At 30.9% G+C, this 21242-nt stretch overlaps 2 protein-coding genes across 3 annotated transcripts; both read left to right on the top strand.

Moving 5' to 3' along the window:
* The first annotated feature begins 4470 nt into the window (after positions 1-4470).
* On the top strand, positions 4471-6984 carry LOC140893457 (uncharacterized). 2 transcript variants are annotated; one of them, XM_073302526.1, is made up of 5 exons: positions 4471-4533; positions 4610-4736; positions 5482-6019; positions 6150-6375; positions 6481-6984. In XM_073302526.1, the coding sequence occupies exons 3-5, from the start codon at positions 5495-5497 to the stop codon at positions 6909-6911; spliced, it is 1182 nt and encodes a 393-aa protein (XP_073158627.1). In that variant the 5' UTR covers positions 4471-4533; positions 4610-4736; positions 5482-5494; the 3' UTR covers positions 6912-6984. The 2 variants fall into 2 exon arrangements, with proteins under 2 accessions (XP_073158627.1, XP_073158628.1); XM_073302527.1 differs by lacking the exons at positions 4471-4533; positions 4610-4736 and having other exon boundaries at positions 5373-6019.
* A 203-nt stretch (positions 6985-7187) lies between these two features.
* On the top strand, positions 7188-8237 carry LOC140888591 (uncharacterized). Its single transcript, XM_073296284.1, has 2 exons — positions 7188-7550; positions 7668-8237. Exons 1-2 carry the CDS (start codon positions 7188-7190, stop codon positions 8235-8237), a joined length of 933 nt encoding a protein of 310 aa, XP_073152385.1.
* The last annotated feature ends 13005 nt before the right edge of the window (positions 8238-21242 follow it).

Below are 21242 nucleotides of genomic sequence, written 5' to 3'. Positions count from 1 at the left end.
ATAATTTTCCTACAATCAACCAAGGTAGTTTCATTAATTATTTTATATATTTTCTCCCCTGAAGGCACGTACTCATACAACTTCTAGAGAAAAATATTGCATTTTTTTTAACGAATGTATGGTTTCTGTTTGGATTTTGAAATATAATTCAAGGTATTACATTTATTTTTTACACTGATCAGGAATTTATTCAAAAATAGATATATATTTGTGTATAACTGGTTCAATTATCAATTCTGATGATTTTTTATAATCAAAATTTCCATTACGTACAGTGTCCAGCCATGATATATTTACCCATAGTATTTTAGATTGCGAAGTTTTTTAAGATGTGTTTTATGGTTCATAAACGTCCTCGGCCATGAAAATTTCAAAATTTATTATTTTCATTTAATTTTTTATTCATTTGTTAATAATTTGTTTGCTATAATGATTTAACCTCTTTCTAATATTATTTATTAGTCCAAAGAAAAAAATATAAAAAATTGAAATGGGATAATATTTACAAATTCCCACTGCTGTAATTTCTACACTTTGGACACGGAGTCATATTTGCATTGTAGTAATTTTGCTAACGTAGATAAATAAACTATCCATTTACTACTGAGTAAATGAAATGAGATGCTTTATGATAATAGAAATCAAAATTTATTTGGAAAATTATATTACATATTTTAAATTTACTTTTATTTTCTCATAAATATGCTGACTATGTGCATCTATTTCGTGGACAGTGTAAAATGCTTCGTAATAGAGACTACGGTTTTAATTGCCTACATAGACATATGTACATATTTTACATAACATAAATCCATTTTTATTTATTTATATATTCTGGAAATTATGAAATTAATATATAATTACTTATTCACATTTGTAGGTGATGCTTCGAATTCGGGACAACAAATATCTTCTCGATTATGCCCAGTCACTTACAACACCAATAACTCCACCTTGGAAATTGGCAACACAAGCACAAGTCATCTTCAACCTCCACATCAAGAAGGTAATATTTTATCTATATATTTTTATTTATATCTTCATTTTCAATTGAAATAATAAAAAATTATTGATAATATATCATTATTCATTACGCAAGTACAGTTCAGCAAACCTCTCGCGTATGCCCAACAACATATAATCCAAACAACTCAACTTTTGAAATCGGCAACACAAGTTCAAGTAATATTGAATCCCTACATCAACAAGAAGGTACGTATAGCTTACTGTCTTACTCTCATTTAATTACAAAATAATTAATCATTTTAATTTATCACATATTCATCACATCTATATATTATGTGTTTCTTCAAACGTTTCATATATATGTGTGTGTGTATTTAGATATCTAAAGTTTCATATTTAACCACCATTTCCTTGCTTTGCAATTAATATTAAATTTTGATTCACTGTTTATTGCATAAAATTAATTAAATTAAAAAAGCAATTAATGTTTATTCATGCATTCAATAAATGTATATTATTTTACAAAATAATATGCACATTAGAAAATCCTAAAAACTATATTCATCAAGATATGCACATATCCAAGCAAGAAGAACATAAAAATTTAAAAATTAAAACCAATAAGTAATTTATTTCAATATCCGTAGGAATCAGAAGAAGATAAGAATCAATAACAAACACCATTATTATTTTAAAAAAATTATTCTAAATTTTAATAAACTAAATATGAAGCTCAATATCCGAAATTGAACTGAAAAACATAGAGTGTCTCACATTTGGATTTGTGAAGAGGTTTTTTCAGTACACTGAAGATCCATGTTTCATGAAAATTATGGCATTGGAAAATAATAAATTTTACAAAAACATTTGGATATGAAAAATAAACATTTTTTTTTTGAAAAAGCAAAATAAACAAACTTTGTTATATAAAACAGTATTATACAATATGAAAAAAATATATATATATAAGAACAATCAAACAATATTAGCGGTAATGCACATGTAATACGTGGGGCTTTTTTTAAAATTAATATAAAAATAATAAAAAATTATTATAATATATCAATTTTTAAAAGTTTATAAAAATATAACAATCCGGGACAAAGTCCCGGATTCCACAGGTGCTCTGTCACCGTGGCAGAGGTGGCAGAGCACCTGCTCAAATGTTTTTTTACTTTTTTTTTAATTTGGTTAAATGACTTTTTTTAGACATGTTAAATGGCTTTTCGGTAACATAAAAAAAGAAAAAAAAATTTGTGTTTTGATTGAGTCAATTAGCTAATTTATTGTTTTATTTTATTTTTATTTTAATTGTTGCTCTATTCTCCTTCGTGAAAATCAATGCATGCTGGTTGATTTTTATCACCTCATTTTCATTGTTTCAAAAAATTGAAATACATTAAAAAAACATACAAATTCTCGAATTTTGCGTTAAAAATTTCAAAAATTTTCATATTATATATAAAATAATAATAATAATAATAATAATTCCATAATTTATTATTATTATCATATTGTTTGTAAAATAAAATAAAAATAAGTTGACTGAAACATTTAATTAAAGGGTATCATAATAAAAAAAATTAATATTTTGTGTATTTAATACAAATAATATTTAAGGAAAAAAATCTTTTCAAAAAAATTTAATTAACAAAGCAAATATTTTAAATTTTTTTATTAAAATAATTACCATTAAGTGAAAGTCATATCCTTTAAAATTTTCACATCCAATATTTTTTTAAAATTTTTTTTGATTAATATCGAATATCATATTAAAATTTGAGATAAAATATAAATAATTTTAAATTTTAATATTCAAATAAATATTTGTTATCAAAATAAAATACTTAGTATTTAAGAAATTTTCAAAATTTGTCATTTTTTTCTTTCAATCTCATGATTTAATTAATTTTTTTATTTATATTTTAAATAATTAAAATGCTCATTATTGCTAATTTTAATCAATGTGTATTAAAATTTTATTAGTCAACAACAAACTTATTATATTTGAGTTTTTTTTATGGTAAATCAAAATCTATTATATAAGAAGTGATATTATAAGAGCATATTTGTCCAATATTACATCAATTTTGTAATGAGTTGTGTTATTAACATAATTTGAAGTGTGAATAGCACTCTCCATAATTAATTATTTTATTAATGGTATATTTCTTGATAATAATGCATTTAATGTTTTTTAAGTACAATTTTACTTTTGTATATATATATAAAATAATGTTATTTATATTAATTTTGTTAAAAATTGTAATTTACTTTTCATTTATTTTTGCGCCATATCTCTATTTTTAGGGGAAATATTTGTAAATTAAACTAACTACTTTGTTTTATGAAAAATTAAATTTATAATTCTTAATATTTTTAATTTATGAAATAAAACCATATTAATAATATAACTAAATAACTGTAAATATTTTTACGCATATTAACAATAATAATACACTACTAATATTTTTATTAACAATGTAATAAATAAAACTAACTCTAATTATTTTGTAAATTTAGTTAATTAGTTAATTTATGAAACATACGAGCAATTAATTAAATGATATAGCTTTCATTTTATGGTAATTATTTAATAGAAAATCTTTAAAATATTTGATTTGTTAATTAAATATTAGGACCATATTTTTTTAATTTAATATTATTTGTATTAAATACACAAAATATTAATTTTTTTATTACAATACCTTTTAATTAAACGTGTTTATATTGAATGAATTAACTAATTAACTAAATCAAAACACCAATTTCTTTCCTTTTTTGATGTTGTCGAAAACCCATTTTGCTTATCTCAAATAAAAAAAGCTATTTTTTAACGAAAATAAAAAAGCTATTTAACAAAAAAAAAAAAAGACATTTGAATCCGGAACTTTCTATTCCGGATTCAGGAGGACCGTGACAGAGCTCTGCCATTCCCGGATTGTCATATTTTTATAAGCTTTTAAAAGTTTTTTTATTTTAATAAATTGTTTTTATTTTTATATTAATTTTTTAAAAACCCCGTAATACGTGTGTTTTAAATATTTTATTTTTTTAATAACATTATTTTTTAAAATTAATTTTTTAATAAATTTTTATATCAAAATATATCCGAATCTAATAAAAATTACAATCCAATGTGGAATTTCTTTTATATTTATATTTTAATTTTAATTTTTTAATTTTCATGGATTTTTTTTTATCCATTTCACTTGGACATACTAAATTACATATATTTTATTATTCTTTAAGGCTGTGTTTGACTCGCAGGATAAGAGTGTGATTGGGTTTTTAATCACCAATCATCCAACGTTTCTTTCGTTTTTTGTGTCTTTTATTTAGTCCATGGGCCCGACATTAAATTTTGAAAAGTAGGCAGTAGACATCCCAATCTGGCCGTGTGATAATTTCTATCCACATAAATTGTGTCAAAGCATTTTATAATTTTACCCTCGTTCATAATAAATGAAAATAGTAAACCTCACCATTTTAGATCTGATTCATTAGAAAACGCTGTGTTGGGCTTTATCTGCAAAAAATGTAGAGAACGAGATCGATTTCCACAAGGTAAAAATCATCGAACTCTTCTTCAAACCATGTATATTTTTGATAAGGGTTTTCACACACTGGAAAAATGTGGCAGGAAGGACGGTTTCAAGTGTTGAAACCAGTTGGGCGATTTTCTAATTCTCGAAGCTCTGGGAGGAACTTGAACCAGTGGAACACGGTTTACTGCTGTTCGAAAGAGATATCAAAAGTTTAGAATCCCGGTAAGATGTTAGGTTACCAAAATACTAGACTAATTTTGTTAAAAAACACACTATTGCTCTTGTTCTTTTTTTATATATTTTTTCTTCAAGAAATAATTATTGATAAAGAAAATTTCTTGAGTTCATCCCCATTAGTGTTACACTTTACTGTCAATATTCAAGTAATGTACTGTCTTGATTTTTTTTGTTTATTTCTTTTGGTTCTGGAATGATATTTTTTATAGATTGGTTTTGAATAATTACAGATTTGAACAAATTCATACATAATAATTTACCTATGCGCAGACCTCTGTTATGGATCTGAATTGTATAAAATTATTTATAATCATAATATGGCATAGTTGGTTTTCCATGCCTGAAGAAGATGGATATGCCCAAGAGTTACTAGTACTGCAACAAAAATGTGCATATTCAACAATAAATGCTTACCCCGATTTTATTTTATGTAGCACTGACATTGTGGGTTTTTAGTTTTTGTTTAACCAGTTAATAATTGATATGGTTAATGTGTGGCTTCTTTGTGATGTGTTTGAGTGAATATTTTAGGGCATAATGAGGAATGTTGGACTAGTTTTATATAACATATCTATTTTCTTATGTGCCTGCTTATTTGTTAATTTCTGGAACATTGCTTCATGCATTTTGTGTAAATAAAAATTAAATTTGTACATTGGTCATGTCGTTTGAGGTACTGTCATTGATTCTTATGCCTGAAATCTATGCTTTACCTTTTATGATATGACAGTGTTATCTTTTTCATGGCTGAAGGAGATGGACATGTGCAAGAGTTGTTAGTGCTTCAACAAATTCTTATTTCTTCTTTTGTGTTTCTGACCGTTGTAACACGTTTCTATATGAAGTTTATTTCTAAAAAAAATCGTAGGAAGCGTAGAAGATGTGTACGACAAAGTGAGCCTGAAAAGATAAATGCTAGAATAAGCTATTTACAAAGGATAATTGACGTAGGAGATGTCGAGTGTCTTGTTAATTTAAGAATGACTCGTAATGCATTTGCACGTCTATGTTACCTACTAACCCATGTAGGCGGGATAATGGAGTCTAGGTATACACGAGTTGAGGAAAAAGTAGCCATGTTTTTGTCTATTCTAGCACACCATAAGAAAAATAAAGTTATTGGACACGACTTCATACGCAGTGGTCACTCTGTGAGTACTAATTTCCATGAGGTACTGAGAGGTGTTTTGAAACTACATCCACTACTTGTTGTAAAGCCAACTCCTGTTGCTGAGGACTGCTCGAGCGAGACTTGGAAATGGTTCAAGGTAATTTCAGTTATGATTAAGAAAGTCCAATGATTCATTATTTCTTTAACGCATTTAACTTTTTAATAATATGCATACTTTGACTTTTAAACTTTGTGATACGACATTCATTACTACCAATTTTGTATAGGGTTGTCTTGGCGCATTGGATGGTACATATGTGACCGTTCAAGTGTCAAATAAGGATAAGCCAAGGTACAGAACAAGGAAAGGAACAACGGCTATCAACGTATTGGCTTGTTGTGACATGAACATGAATTTTACATACTCGCTAGTAGGTTGGGAAGGTTCAGCTGCAGATGCTAGGGTCCTACGTGATGCAATTCACCGAGAAGATGTGTTAAAGATTCCTAGAGGTATGTTTATTTTTTCCAAAAGGTATGATTCATATGATACTGAAAATAATCTTCGAATCAGCAGCTGCAGAAACTGGACTATAGTACTTTACTCTATAATTGCAGGTTGTTACTATCTTTGTGATAATGGATACGCAAATGTGGAAGGATTTTTAACACCATTTAGGAGAACAAGATATCATATTGATGATTGGGCAACTGGAGGTCCCCAAAACTACAAGGAGTATTACAACTCAAAACATTGTCGTGCACGTAATGTCATTGAACGAGCATTTGGTTTGTTAAAGAGACGATGGGCAGTACTTAGGAGTCCAACATTTTACCCATTGGATGTCCAGAATCACATCATATTGGCGTGTATGCTTTTACATAATTTCATTCGCTCTGAAATGCAGGAAGACCCACTAGAGGGAGTTGATGAAACAATTAATGGTGTCGTACATGATGTTGAGGATAACTTTATTGATAATATCGAGTCGTCCTCAACTTGGGATTTGTGGAGAGAAAACCTTGCCTTGTCGATGTATAATAATTAGTTAAATAATTTAAATATCATTGTGTCGATGACGTATTGTAACTTATTAGAACTACATGTTTTGTGTGAGTAAACTGCATTCACATGGAAACATATGCTGATGCAGTTGATTTTCTAGTATGAATCTTTCATTTATGAATTCCTTCTCACTTTATCATTAATTTATTTTGTTGATCATGTATGTTTTTACTTGTCACTAATTTTTTTAATGCATAATGTTTGCTGCAGTACACATTACCTTTTTGTTAAGCTTTTGCAGAAAAGAAACGCAGTACTTATGGAATTCGGAGCATCAAGCAATACAGTTGGAGACAAGGGTAAGAAATCTGATAAAGGTAGGCGAGTATGGAGTTCACGTGAGGAAGAAGTATTGATACAGTCATTGAAGGAAGCAATTACTGGAGGCTGGAAGAGTGAAAATGGATTCAAATGTGGTTACTTGAATTTCTTAGAGAAACGGTTAATGAGCATATTCCCAGGTACGGATTTACGTGGCTGCCCACACATCAACTCCAAGATTCATGTGTGGAAGAAAACTCACGGCACACTTGCAACAATGCTAAGTAGAAGTGGAATAGGGTGGAATGAAACACAAAAAATGATAGAGTCATCTGATGAAGCATGGGAAGACTTTGTAAAGGTTGAGGAAAAATCATTGAATACATTATTGAGTCTCTGTTTTAAACGACTTGGAATTATAATATCTTCGTATTTTGAATTGTCTATTTCAATTCATTGTTTGTTCATATTTTTTCAGACTGATCCTAGCGTGCTTACATGGCGATACAAGTCCTGGCCATATTTCGCAGATTGGTGTGAAATATTTGGCTTCGATCGAGCAAATGGACAACGTCTATCAAGTTTTGTTGCTGCTGTGCAACAAGTTCTACACGTTCTTGATGAAGTTGTAGCTGAAATGAATGTTGGATTTGAGCACTTGTTAACTGAAGTTGAGGGGGGAAGTGAATCTCATTCGGTTGCTAATACACCATCATTCACTACATCGGCTAGTAAGAAATCCACTTCAAAGAAACGGAAGCAGCCTAGTGAAGTGGAAGAATTATTTATTGATGCCATCAAGGAATTCACTATAAAAACAACAGAAGCTATTGCTGATCTAGGTAAGCGTCTCAGTCAAGACTATGAAATAGCTATGCCTGTTTCCAAGGATGTTTTAACTGTGCTACAAACTATTCCTGGCCTAACACGAGATGAGAAACAAATTGCTGCTGAGATTTTGGTTGAGAAACCAAAGAAGTTAGCGTTGTTTTTCAACCTTGAAGATGACGAAAAACTGTCATTTGTCAAGAGGATTACGAAGCTGTAAGGTTAATATTGTGGCTGCTTTGGTTTTTGTCATATTCTACTCCACTTTTTGTATGAAACAAGTATTAGCCTGGATTTTGTGTTATTACAGTGGAGATAATCCAAGCTGCAATTATGATGTAAGCATGTATTCGTTATCCGATATTAGCCCCTTGCACGGTGCATTTTTTGGTGGGAAAGAAACTTATTCAATGTTATCATGATATTTAATTTTGGTTTTGTAGTTTGCATTTTGTTTTTTATCGTAATTAGTTCATTTTGTATTTGGGTCCCAAGGCAAATTGCATCTCGTTCAAGGACTCTATGTGCCGGTGCTTTGGGTACATGGTTTCCAAGAAGAAGTACATCTTTACGATCGATGATGATTGCTTTGTAAGATTTGGTAGCCCATTTTTGTTTGTATTTTTGTTGGGCTCTGGTTTTTGAACGCTTTTTGTGTCTGGGGATTTTGCATCTTGATTCGGGTTTCTTAACTGTTTTGTTTCAGAAACTTTTTGGGTTGTGTTGACTGATCTGGTGATTTTTTTTCTTCTAACTTTGGTGATGTGAGTTGAACGATGATTACAAGGCTTTTCTTTTCTAGTTCTACAGAAAAGGTTTATCTTTTCCTTTTTTTGAAGCATTGTTTTCTTGACAAAAAGTATTCTTTTTGCTATGGTTTGCATAGTAAAACTAGCTTGTAGTTTGGTTTTGCACTGCGGTGATTTTATTTCTATTTTTGTATGATTTTGAGTTAGTATTCTGGTACTTGATGCTTTAATGATCTTTCAGCTCTAAATCTTTTTCTTTTTTCCCAGAAAATAAAAAGTTTCGTTTGTTATTCTAAATTTTCTTTCCATAAAGATAATATAATCTTTATTGGTTGTTGATTGACTGAAGCTAATATGCACTTGATTGTACATGATTGGAAATTATTTAAGAAATGTATTTAGGGGTGATATCAGATGTCCAGTATGCTGACATACCTGATGGCTGCTTGCTTGTTTTGCACCACAAAATTAATTTGTAACACTTCATTTGCGTTCAATCATTTCACAGCACATTTTTTTTTAACTTCAAACCCTTTTTTTTTGTTGTGGATATATGAAGATCATTAAATTAAATTTTACAGTGTCAAAATAGATGTGATACTTTGAAAGCAGATATATATTGGATCACTTATTATGATATAAAATTATGAGTAAAAAATCCATTTTCATGTACCTAAATTTCAATCACTTAATTATTTTTATTTTGAGAGTAACACGATCAGTTAGTTTTTTTTAAAGTGACTATATCACTTATTATTATTATTATTATTATTATTATTATTACTATTATTATTATTATTATTATTAGTAAATATATATCAATAATATATGAGCTATTATTATTCACAAATATGGTGGTTGTTAATTGTTATTATATATATTATTGTGCATCATGTTACGAAAATGAACCTAAGATTAGAGAGCAATACATATATAAACATTATCATTGATATGGTGTAGCGGGACACTCTTAATATGGCTTTACAAATACTCGATGATGAAGATTTTAACTAAACCTTCACATAAGCCTATTTTACACATTCGACCAACCTAATGCATAGAAATTACCAAAAACAAACAAAAGAGTTCATAGTTAGATTACATTCAACAAAAGTGAGGTCCCCTACACAATTACATACCACATCCAGCAACTTTAGCCACTTTTTGTCTTCGGTGAAGAGCTTGACTGTGAGCTCTCAATCTGGTATTCCTTGACAGCATATTCCTTAGTTCCACTTTCCATGGTTGAAGTATTTTCCATCGACCTCTTACCATCAACATGAGAATGAAGTTTGCTCATAGCTTTCTTTCCTTCTGCTTCCTTTACTTCTGCCAGAAGTGCCCCAGCTGAGGCTGGGGTAATTGCCAGATTCCCTGTTGCTGTACATGTCCCTGCAGCTTTAAAATTGCTAATAGTCTTTCGTTTAGGAGGTGATTCCAAAACCTCTATTTCGTCATCCGAAGTCAAGTAAACATACTCCAAATTTCTCTTGGAGTCCATTGGAAGAACGAAACCCCAACTAGAGTTGACAGAATCATCATCAGATTGTTTCTTCGAGTCACTCATGCCTGCAGCTTAAAATAATGCAAAAGATATATTTCTAAACACAAGAGAATGTTTTTAATACTCACTTGAGCAACGACAGGGATGCCAAGTTGCCTTATATAGAAGAATGTCTGAGATTGGAGATTAATAAATGTAGTATTTACAACCTCCATCACATTCTACAACTACCTCATTAATTTTATACTACAGTACATATCCCATCAACTTTTGAGTTAGACTGATGGGAAGCATGCACAGTGACAACAGAAACAGTAATCTGAGTTTTGTATTCAATACATGAAATTATAAAGTTATATCAAGCAGGTGGTTGGAAAAAATTAATGCAAACATATATTATTACCTTAATTCGTACATGGAAACACTTGTCCACTTACATATATAATACCAAAATAACAACCAGTGGACATCTAAAACAAAAACAGGGACATCTAACAATCACCCTGTTTAACATACAAACAAGGACCCGGCCGAAAGCAAACTTAGTTTATGACATTATAGGCAATCTTACACACAACTAATAATGCCTACTAGATCACAATCAGTAAGATTAGTAGCAGCATGAGGCAAAAAATTAGGGAAATGCAAGCGAAGCAACAACATATTTCCACTCCGGTAAGTGTTGGAGTTGGACGGGTGGGTATGGGTATGTCCAAAGGCGGGACTGAGTTGTGCTCAGATGTGGCAGTGGATTTCTCGACATTGATTGATGATTCCTCGTACCGTGGTTCATTGTTTACTGTTTTTCTATTAACACAGTTGGTCGTCGGTCCACCGACCGATACACTTTCATTGTACATTGTTTGGAAATTTGATACCTCATTCAGTCGATGGTATTCGTCGTGCCACAAAAACTTCTTTGGATGGTTAAGAGAGGCTGGACATATGTAGTAATATTTTCCAGGTTGAGTTGAATATTGTCCAGCTTGTCGTAAAACCATTAAACCATTTCCACATTCACAATTTGGTGGCTGTAGCGAGTTCATATCAACTGCAAAGTTAAAAGTAGGTTACTTAGCAATATTAAAATATAATAGAGGAACAATAAGTTTTATCCAATCAAGAAAATTATATTTTGCGTGAAAAATAATATGAAAAAAAAACCAACTAGACGGTGGAAATAAATTGCACACAACATATGTTATCATTAAGAACCATCCGATTATCTCCAAATTTTAACTACAAATCTTGGTTCTTGATGCAACTGGGCAACAAATAAAGCTTTCATTAACATGAGAATCAAAGATTCGTCAAAGTGTTAACAAAATATATACTTTACACTGTCACAAATTGTTTGTTTACTGAGAATGGTGTAACACAATATTCCTTAAGCAATATTATGCACTTCTAAATCTTGTAATTTTATGAAAATTTGCTATGAATTTCAAAAATATCAGCGACATTCAAAGAGGAATGCGATTTTCGATTAACCATATTGAACTTGATGAACGCACTGTCTTAACCCAAATCTCATAAAATATTATGTAAAAAAACAAAAAATGAGAAATCAAACACATTACCTGCAGATTTGAGGAAGTTAATGATAAAGAACGCTGATTTCTTGAATTTGTTTCAGATGAGTCCGAATCTAAAACATTTAAACCTGAAAATGAGGATGAATAAAAAATATGAAGCAGGGGCGGACAAATCTAAATAATACAAACCCTAATTCAAGTTTGCAGATAGAAAAATTAAACTCACCGGCTGTTGTTCTAAAATAAACTTGAGTGATTTTCACGAGAGGAAGGTCATTGTCGATGGTGGTAGGTATGAGATGCAGATGGGGTTGTGGATATGCGTGAATGGTACTGTCAAACTTTTGTGTCCTTTTCTCCCAATTTCGAAGGGTACTTTAGGTAATAGACATTAATTTAATATTATATTATGATTTCAATCCCAACAAATCAAACACAGTATAATTTATCTTATCATATAACACATCAATATATTCTCTCTTTTAATCACTAGGATTATACATCATTCTTTCATCTCATCACACGAACCAAGCGGTACCTAAATATGAAGCTACATGAAGTATCCTCTTCCGTACATATCCCCGCATCATGCACAAGAACTATATATTATATATGATTTGTATTTGTTCAATAAATATCAAAACATAATAAACTCACATCCTTATAAACATTCTTATTCTGACAAATTTTTCTCTTCCTCAATATGATAACTTCATGCAAATATAGGCAATCATGCTGTTCAAAATATGAATGAGAACTCATTGCATCGACATCGACGCCCACGACGATATCATAATCTAGCTAGGAATTCTGAAGAGGTTCAAACAGATGATCGATTCCTATTGCCTAATCCAACTATTTGTCTATACTGTCAAGCTTTATTATTTCATGGTGAAACATCCCAACATTGTTGTAGAAATGGACGTATAAAACTGGATCTAATACCATCACTAATTGAACTACGACATTTGTTTGAATTGAAAAACAAAGAAGGCAGACACTTCAGGCAATACATACGGTCCTACAATCATGTTTTCTCCTTCACACCAATGGGAGTTAATATAGATGAGGCTTTGGCAACTGGCTCAAATGGGATTTATGTGTTTCGAGCCCAAGGTATAATATATCACTCAATTGGAAGTCTTTTGCCTAATGTAAATAGCAGGCCAAGATATTTGCAGATGTGGATTGTTGATACAGATCATGAAATAGACAACCGACTTTTAGAAAACCAAGAACTCGAACGAGATTTGTTGGTAAAGATACAAAGTATTCTTGATCGGTACAATCCATTTGTTCATGTATTTCGACAAATTGGTCAACGTCAAGACATACCTTCATGCAGACTAATCATCAAGCAACAAAATTCACACCAACGACAATATTGTCTTCCAATAGCATCTGAAGTTGCAGCAGTTATTGCAGATAATGAAGGTTTAGAAAATTTGAATGGCAGGGATATTGTAGTTCAAGGTGTCAATGGACGTCTTACAAATATTCAAGACATTGCTGGCTATTATGATCCTTCACAATATCCTCTTCTCTTGCCATATGGTACATATGGATGGGATATAAATAGTCGCAATGTCGATGGAACTCGATTGACATGCTTAGACTACTATGCCTTCATCCCACAGGTTAGAAATAAAAAATTACACTAAATTTATATGAATATTGAAATCATAAATTATATATATATATATATATATATATATTACTAATCTCATTGTTCAAATAAACATCTATATCAGATACGAACAAAATCTGCATTGTTATTTCTTCGCGGAGGACGCTTAATGCAATCAATATGTAGTTGATAACTATGTGAAAATTGAGACGCAGAGACTAAGGTGGATATGAACAAATCAACATAATATTCGATCAGAGCTTTATCAAGGACTGCAAGATTGTCTAGATGCTGGTGAAAATAATGCAGGTATATTACAGTGATTATGAAAATATCACGTTCGACATTATAATTGTTTCAAATCTGACACTAACATCATAGACATGAATTATCACTTCATATGTATAACGACCATATATACTGTAGGAAATATTGGTCGTCGGATTGTGCTTCCCTCATCCTTCACCGGTAGTCCACGTGACATGTACCAAAGATATCAAGATGTCATGACTCTGGTACAAACATATGGAAAGCCAGATTTAATGTTGACAATGACATGCAATCCACATTGGAATGAAACAAAAGATCAACTAATACCCGGACAACAACCTCAAGACCGTCCTGATTTGATAACAAGGGTATTCAAAGCAAAGTTTGAAGAATTTAAAAAAGATATTGTGGAGAAAGGGGTTTTAGGAAAGGTTATCTCATATTCATATGTCATCGAGTTCCAAAAGAGATGACTGCCTCATGTTCACATGTTGGTTATATTTGAAAACATTGACAAACTACGTACTCCGGATGACTTTGATTCAGTTGTTCGTGCTGAAATACCATCAAGAACTGAGGAACCCAATCTTTTTGAAGCAGTTACCAACCACATGATACATGGACCGTGCGGATTATTCAATCCTAATAGTCCATGCATGTCAGATGGTATTTGTAAAAAGAAATTTCCCAAACCATTTGCGCCATACACTACTCGAGGAAATGATTCATACCCTGTATATCAGAGGCGTGAAGGACCTCCGGTTATGAGAACCGCTAATGGTCATGCAATGATTGATAATGGTTAGGTTGTTCCATATAATTCTTGGCTCTTGATGAAGTACGATTGCCATATAAATGTTGAAGTATGCGGTGGGATAAAATGTGTGAAATATATATATAAATATATTCATAAAGGACCTGATAGAGTCGCATTGGAATTACGTAATGTTCAGAACTCTGACGAAATACAACAATACGTAGATGGAAGATGGATTTGTGCACCTGAGGCATTATGGAGACTTTATTCCTATGAGCTTAGTAGGATGTATCCATCAGTAATCAGACTGCAAATACATTTACCAAATCAACAGACAATTAGTTTCAATTCACAACAACATGTAAGTGATATACTTGCAAATGATGGTAACTCAATGAAAATGCTCACAGAGTTCTTCAAAATGAATTGTTCTCCAGCGCTAAGGGGGAAATATTTGTATCATGAATTCCCACAACATTATAGATGGATACAAAATCAAAGGAGATGGGTTCGAAGAACTGGATATAATAAGGTTGTAGGAAGGATATATGTCGTGTCACCATCTCAAGGTGAAAGGTTCTATCTACGTATTCTTTTAAATCATATTAGAGGTCCGACGTCTTTTGAAGAACTAATGACCATCAATGACATCATGTGTCCAACATTCAAAGAGGCGGCTGAACGTCGAGGACTACTTCAACATGATGATTATGTTCGTCAATGTATGCAAGAAGCGTGTTCTATAAAAATGTCATCATCATTACGAAGATTATTTGTCTCCATATTGGTCTTTTGTCAGCCGACACGAGTTCGAGAGCTTTGGAATGAATTTCATCCATACATGTCTCAGGATTATGGTCGATCTTCATCAAATGATTATTTCATCACAAATAAATTTTTGCTTGAAATACGTAGATTATTACATCAGTACAATAAGAATTTCGAAGATTTTGACTTGCCACCACTAAGTGTAGAGTTTTTCGATGACTTGCCACTTCCTAGGATAATTGAAGATGAGCTTTCTATTCAAGTCTCAGATAAAGATTTAAGATCTATCCAGTTTCTGAATTCTGAACAAAGGTTGGCCTTCGACTCTATCGTTGGATGTATTATGTGCAATCAATCAAAACTTTTTTTCATCGATGGTCCAGGAGGAACTGGGAAAACTTTTTTATATCGTTCTATATTAGCTCATCTAAGAAAGAATGGTAAAATCGTAATAGCCGTTGCAACTTCTGGAATAGCTGCAATGTTGTTACCAGGTGGAAGAACAGCTCATTCACGTCTTAAAATTCCACTTAGACCAACGGCTGAAACCCTTTGCACAATTGAGAAGCAAAAAGATCTTGCTGATCTAATAAGACGTTCGTCGGCTATAGTATGGGATGAAGGTCCAATGACCAATCGTTTTGCTTTTGAATCTGTGAACAAAAATTTTCAAGATATCATGGAATGCATATTGTCATTTGGAGGAAAAACCATGGTTTTTGGTGGAGACTTCCGTCAAGTGTTACCGGTTGTTAAGCGAGGCTCGATACGAGAGCAAATTGCCGCAAGCATTTCAAAATCAACATTTTTGAATTCAGTGAATATTATACACCTACAGCAAAATATGAGATCAGCACAAGATATTGAGTTCTCACAATTACTGTTGTGCATAGGTGATGGCTTGCAACATTCTGTGTGCGGTGATTTCATAAAAATACCGGATTCCATGATCATACCTTGGGAAGGTGAACAATCGATGAATCAGCTGATTGATTCAATTTTTCCAAATATGGTACAACATGTGCATGATGCAAACTATATGGTCAGTAGAGCCATTATCACTCCCAAAAATGTTGACGTGGATAAAATTAATGAGATCCTCATTTCAAAGTTTCCTGGAGAAAAAATAGAGTACACATCTTGGGACACTGTTGAGGAAGATAAAAACAAACTTTTCCAAGAAGAGTTTTTAAACTCCCTTAATCCAAGAGGTTTGCCACCGCATAGAATTGTATTGAAAGTTGGTTGTCCTATTATGCTTTTGAGAAATGTGGCACCCAAACTTGGACTGTGTAACGGGACGAGGTTAATTTGTCGCAATCTAGGGAGAAATCTCATCGATGCAGAGACTATAACAGGACCTCATAAGGGTACAAGATATTTTCTGCATCGAATGCCTTTGAAAAGTGAAGATATTTCCGGATTGCCATTTGTGTTGACTCGCAAACCGTTCCCTGTAAGATTGAGTTTTGCTCTCACAATAAACAAAGCTTAGTGTCAAACAATTCCAATTGTCAGTATTTTTCTGCGTAATCATGTGTTCAGCCATGGTCAACTATATGTTGCAATTTCGAGAGGAGTTTCGAAAGATCGCACAAAACTACTGATAAAAGATGGAAAATTAGAGCGACGTTCTGGTGTATATACTAAAAATATTGTTTACAAGGAAGTACTATTACCAAATAATCCATAAAAAATTGTGAGACATTCTTATTTTCTATTTCGTTGCAAAATATTTGGTGTTTTAAGTTTTACGATGCTTATATACATTATGTTGTTGTGCAGGCATATACCTCAGCATTTCCACAAACTTCAATGTTGATGCAACAAGTATCGTTACATTAGAAGATCCCAGAAGTGGATTGTATTTGAATTATCCGATACAAAGAGTATATTTCCCATATTCTACTTTAGTACTTCGTATTTTTAAATTGAAGTATAATTTATAATGTTAAGTTATATTAAATTTAACATGTACTTATCAAATTTGTAGCCTCGAAGAATGCAAATAATTTGTTTGGGATGGAAAATCACTCTTCAAATAAGTGTTTATGACTTCGGTAGATGAATTTTAAGATTTCTTCGAAAACAAAGAAGACATATGTAAGTTCATAAAATGTCACATAAATTTCAACTTCAATAGCAAAAGCTTATGATAATTGTTATCTGTTTTAACTTTTAATAGCGCGAAAAGAATTGCTTGGATTGAAGGTTGGAATCTAACAGAGGTATTGTCTGTTATTTTATTTGATCTTTTACATGCATTTCACTACAACTATCATGATTTAGTTGAAAATTTATTTTTGCATATCATGTAGAAAGGCATATCAGCGAGACGATAGATCGACGAAAGTGCACTATTTAGGTATGACATTATTATATAGTAAGAATAACAAATGATTGGACTGTTCAAAATAATCTAACTCACTACATCATATTATACATTCATTGACTGATAATTATTCATGCATGTAGAAAAAAGACAAGATCTGCCAATGATGATGATATAAAAGTGGTATGAATAAAAAAACATTTGGCTAAATCAATTCTATGCAGTAAATTACTTTTACATGATTTTATAAAATATCATACTTTCAGTTCTATAGACAATATGAGTCAAGAAAGACCAAGGAACAATGTAAGCTTGAAATATAGCAGGTAATATTCCATACATTTTAGATAGCAAAATTATATTTAACAAAAAATTTATGTCTAATCCCATTTTATTTTATGCAGAAATTATTTTTGATACTTCTTTGCTCAAATAATGTTCTTCAAATTTTACTTGCTGGCTCAAGATATATTAGTGAAATTAGTTACGTTTATTACCTGTATAAATTAATTACTTTAATCTATTGATGTTTAGAGATAATGATTTGTTAAATTTTGTGTAATATGTTGTTATATCCTAAACTAAATTAATGTAAATGGTATATTGTATTTCATGTGCATTGATTATTGGCTTTAGCTTTTACTTACATGTTTGATATTTATATTTTAATGCATATAATATTGTTTTTTATTTATAAAGTATCATATTAATAGATTTTATCATTACGCGTTAACAATATATTATATTCATTTATTATGTTACACACGCAACGCGTGTGCGTGGCGGCTAGTTGATATAATGTAAGAGACAAGTTTGAAAGAATTAATGTAAAATTATAATTTTGAAAAACCAAATATCCAATAATCATAATTCTCCTATCACTAATTTAACAATCCTTGATGAGAAAAACACATTTAAAAAATAAGTGTGAGTAACACAAAATTTCAGACACAATGATCTAAAATTAACACCACAAGTTCCTTGAAAAAACATGAAATAGGTGGAAATTAAATTTTAATATTTCCACTGATTTAGTGATGACAAATTATATCCCAAACCATTATATATTATCGAAAATCCAATTTAAATTTTTTTTTCCCTTATCGACTATAAGTAACAAGAATGCAAGATGATGAAATTCGTATAGTATTTTCGTATGATTGTCTGACTTTGTCAAAATTATTATAAGATTAATTATAATTTATTGACATAATTTAATCATTACATCAAAATTTACATTTTCAACCAAGTTAATTAATTACATATACTCGAAATCTCTCATTGATCGACGAATTCAAAGAGAAGCATGCTAGCTCTACTTTTTTTCATTTGTGTTTTATATATCAATCCCTGAGATTCTGTTTGAATATGCATGTACTTAGGAAAAAAAAAAATTTATATAAAAGTGTTTTTTAAATAATTTTTATAAAATGTTTTAAAATTTGTCTTGTGAATAAATATTTGTGTGAATAATTATTCTATAAAACATTTTAAAATATCAAAAATAATGATGTTAATCTTTGCCTTTCGTAGTTTCATTCTAAAATATTTAAAAATACGTATCAAGTATTTTTTTAAAAAACTATACTTGTAGAACATTTTTTAAACAATATTTTCCAAAATTTTATCGAATCACATACTTTAATATTTTTTTCACTTATAAAACACTAAAATATTTTTAAAATAGATGTCCAAACGAAACTTAAATCTTTTACATAAAATTTATGTGTGATGGTCTTCAATTTTATGAGATATATCAAAATATTACTTTATAAGCCAACGATATTACGATTTATTGTAAATATAGATAAAGTTGAATATGTCTCACGAGTTAACTGATCAATTTTTAATGCTACCTTTTTTCATTCTTGTTTTTTAAAAAAAATATATTGGATTTAGTATCACCAGTATTTTAAAACTAGAGAATTTAGGTTTTTTTTTATTTTGATCATTTATGTTGCAGAGGTCTCTCTACCTTATTATTATTATTATTATTATTATTATTATTATTATTTTTTTCTAGTTTCACTCTTTAGGCGATGCCAATATAATGTTGATATATAGGGTTGGGATAGCGAACCAAAATACAGACTTTTCGGAATATCGTACCGAATTTTTTTCGATATATAAATATTTTTTGGTATATTGAATTCTTTTTGGTATCTGTACGGTATCAGTATAAATTTTTTTCATATCAAAATTTCAAAATTTCGATATCGGTATCGGTATGAATTTTTTCATACCAATATTTTTTAGACGGTATACCGAAAACCCACTCCTACTGATATAAAACTGATGTATGTAGTCATCAAAAATCATAATAAAAATAATAGATGAAACACTGTAGTCATCAACTGTGGGGATCTCGGGTTGCTAATCTCATCTTGGAACAATTAATCAATAATCATGATTAATAAATAAAGGATCAAATCATTTCATTCTGAATTAACAATAAGCACACAATAAAGATTGTGTAAACCAAGAGCTTAAAAATATTTTTTTAAAAATGTCAGAACCTCGCTCGATCAGACAAACTCACCCGATCGAGCGAGCTAAAAATCCCATTCCTCGGGTGGAATTCCATTTTGGCCTAGCTCGATCGGATGAACTCACCCGATCGAGCGAGCCCAAAAGCTTGATTCTCTGTTTCTGAAATTTAAAGGCCTCGCTCGATCAGTGGAGTTCACCAGATCGAGTGGGCTCATCTGCTTCAGAATTCTGCAGAATCATTTTTGTTGTCAAACTTTAAAAACTCAATCTCAATCCTTAACAACCAACTCAAATTATGGCATATAAAATCTCAAACATGCAGTTATACATGTAACATGCAAGGCTCGAGCATCCATTCATGCATTTCTTACATCAAATTAATAGCTCAAAAAATATAAAACTACAAGATATTCAACATATCATAAATAAACTTCGCATCTCAAGTTTCTTTCAACGTTTGATGCTATCTATCTACCATTCTTCATTTTAAACCCGAGTCCACACTTGATACATCTCTCTCTTGAGCTTTCCACGTCAATTCTGACCAGCTCGTGCCCTATTTATTGCAATGCACAGATACAAACAAAGCAATAACCGGATAACTCCGGTGAGAATATAATTCTCAGAATGAAAGACATGCATATACATTAATTAAGCATATGAAATCTATATTCTATAACATCTTACATCATAAACATGTAAGAACATGTAAATCATAGAAGCATATCATCTTAAGCAATCTCAAATCAAGCATATAAACACATTCACATCTTGAATGATATATAATAACAAGCTTGCATTTATAAACGCATATTCTAAACCATAGAAATTTTTAGGCTAATGCATAAATGCAATGCATGTTTAAATAGGCTATCAAGTCTGATAAGAATAAATCTTGGTTCTTGGGATCCCGGGAAAATAAAATCTTTAACTAACCACCGACTGTCCCAATCGAGGTGGCGTCAAATATCTCAAGTTCCCTAACTTTGGTGCAACTATAGTGAGTCATCTAGCTCTGGAAGTGAATCTACAATCTATGTCAATCAACTATAGTTCTCCAAACGTCATTTCGCAATCTAGGCCAATCTGCACTCTATGCTTTTAAGGTAGGGGTTCAAGATGAATGCAAAATAATCTTGATGCATTAAATCATCCAAATACTGATAAACATCTTGAACACACCATTCCAGAAT

The sequence above is a fragment of the Henckelia pumila genome, chromosome 3 (genome assembly GCF_033568475.1).
Source record: "Henckelia pumila isolate YLH828 chromosome 3, ASM3356847v2, whole genome shotgun sequence".
Taxonomy (NCBI): domain Eukaryota; kingdom Viridiplantae; phylum Streptophyta; class Magnoliopsida; order Lamiales; family Gesneriaceae; genus Henckelia; species Henckelia pumila.
The sequence above is the reverse complement of the archived record's forward strand: the minus strand, read 5'-3'. Positions and strand labels throughout refer to the sequence as shown.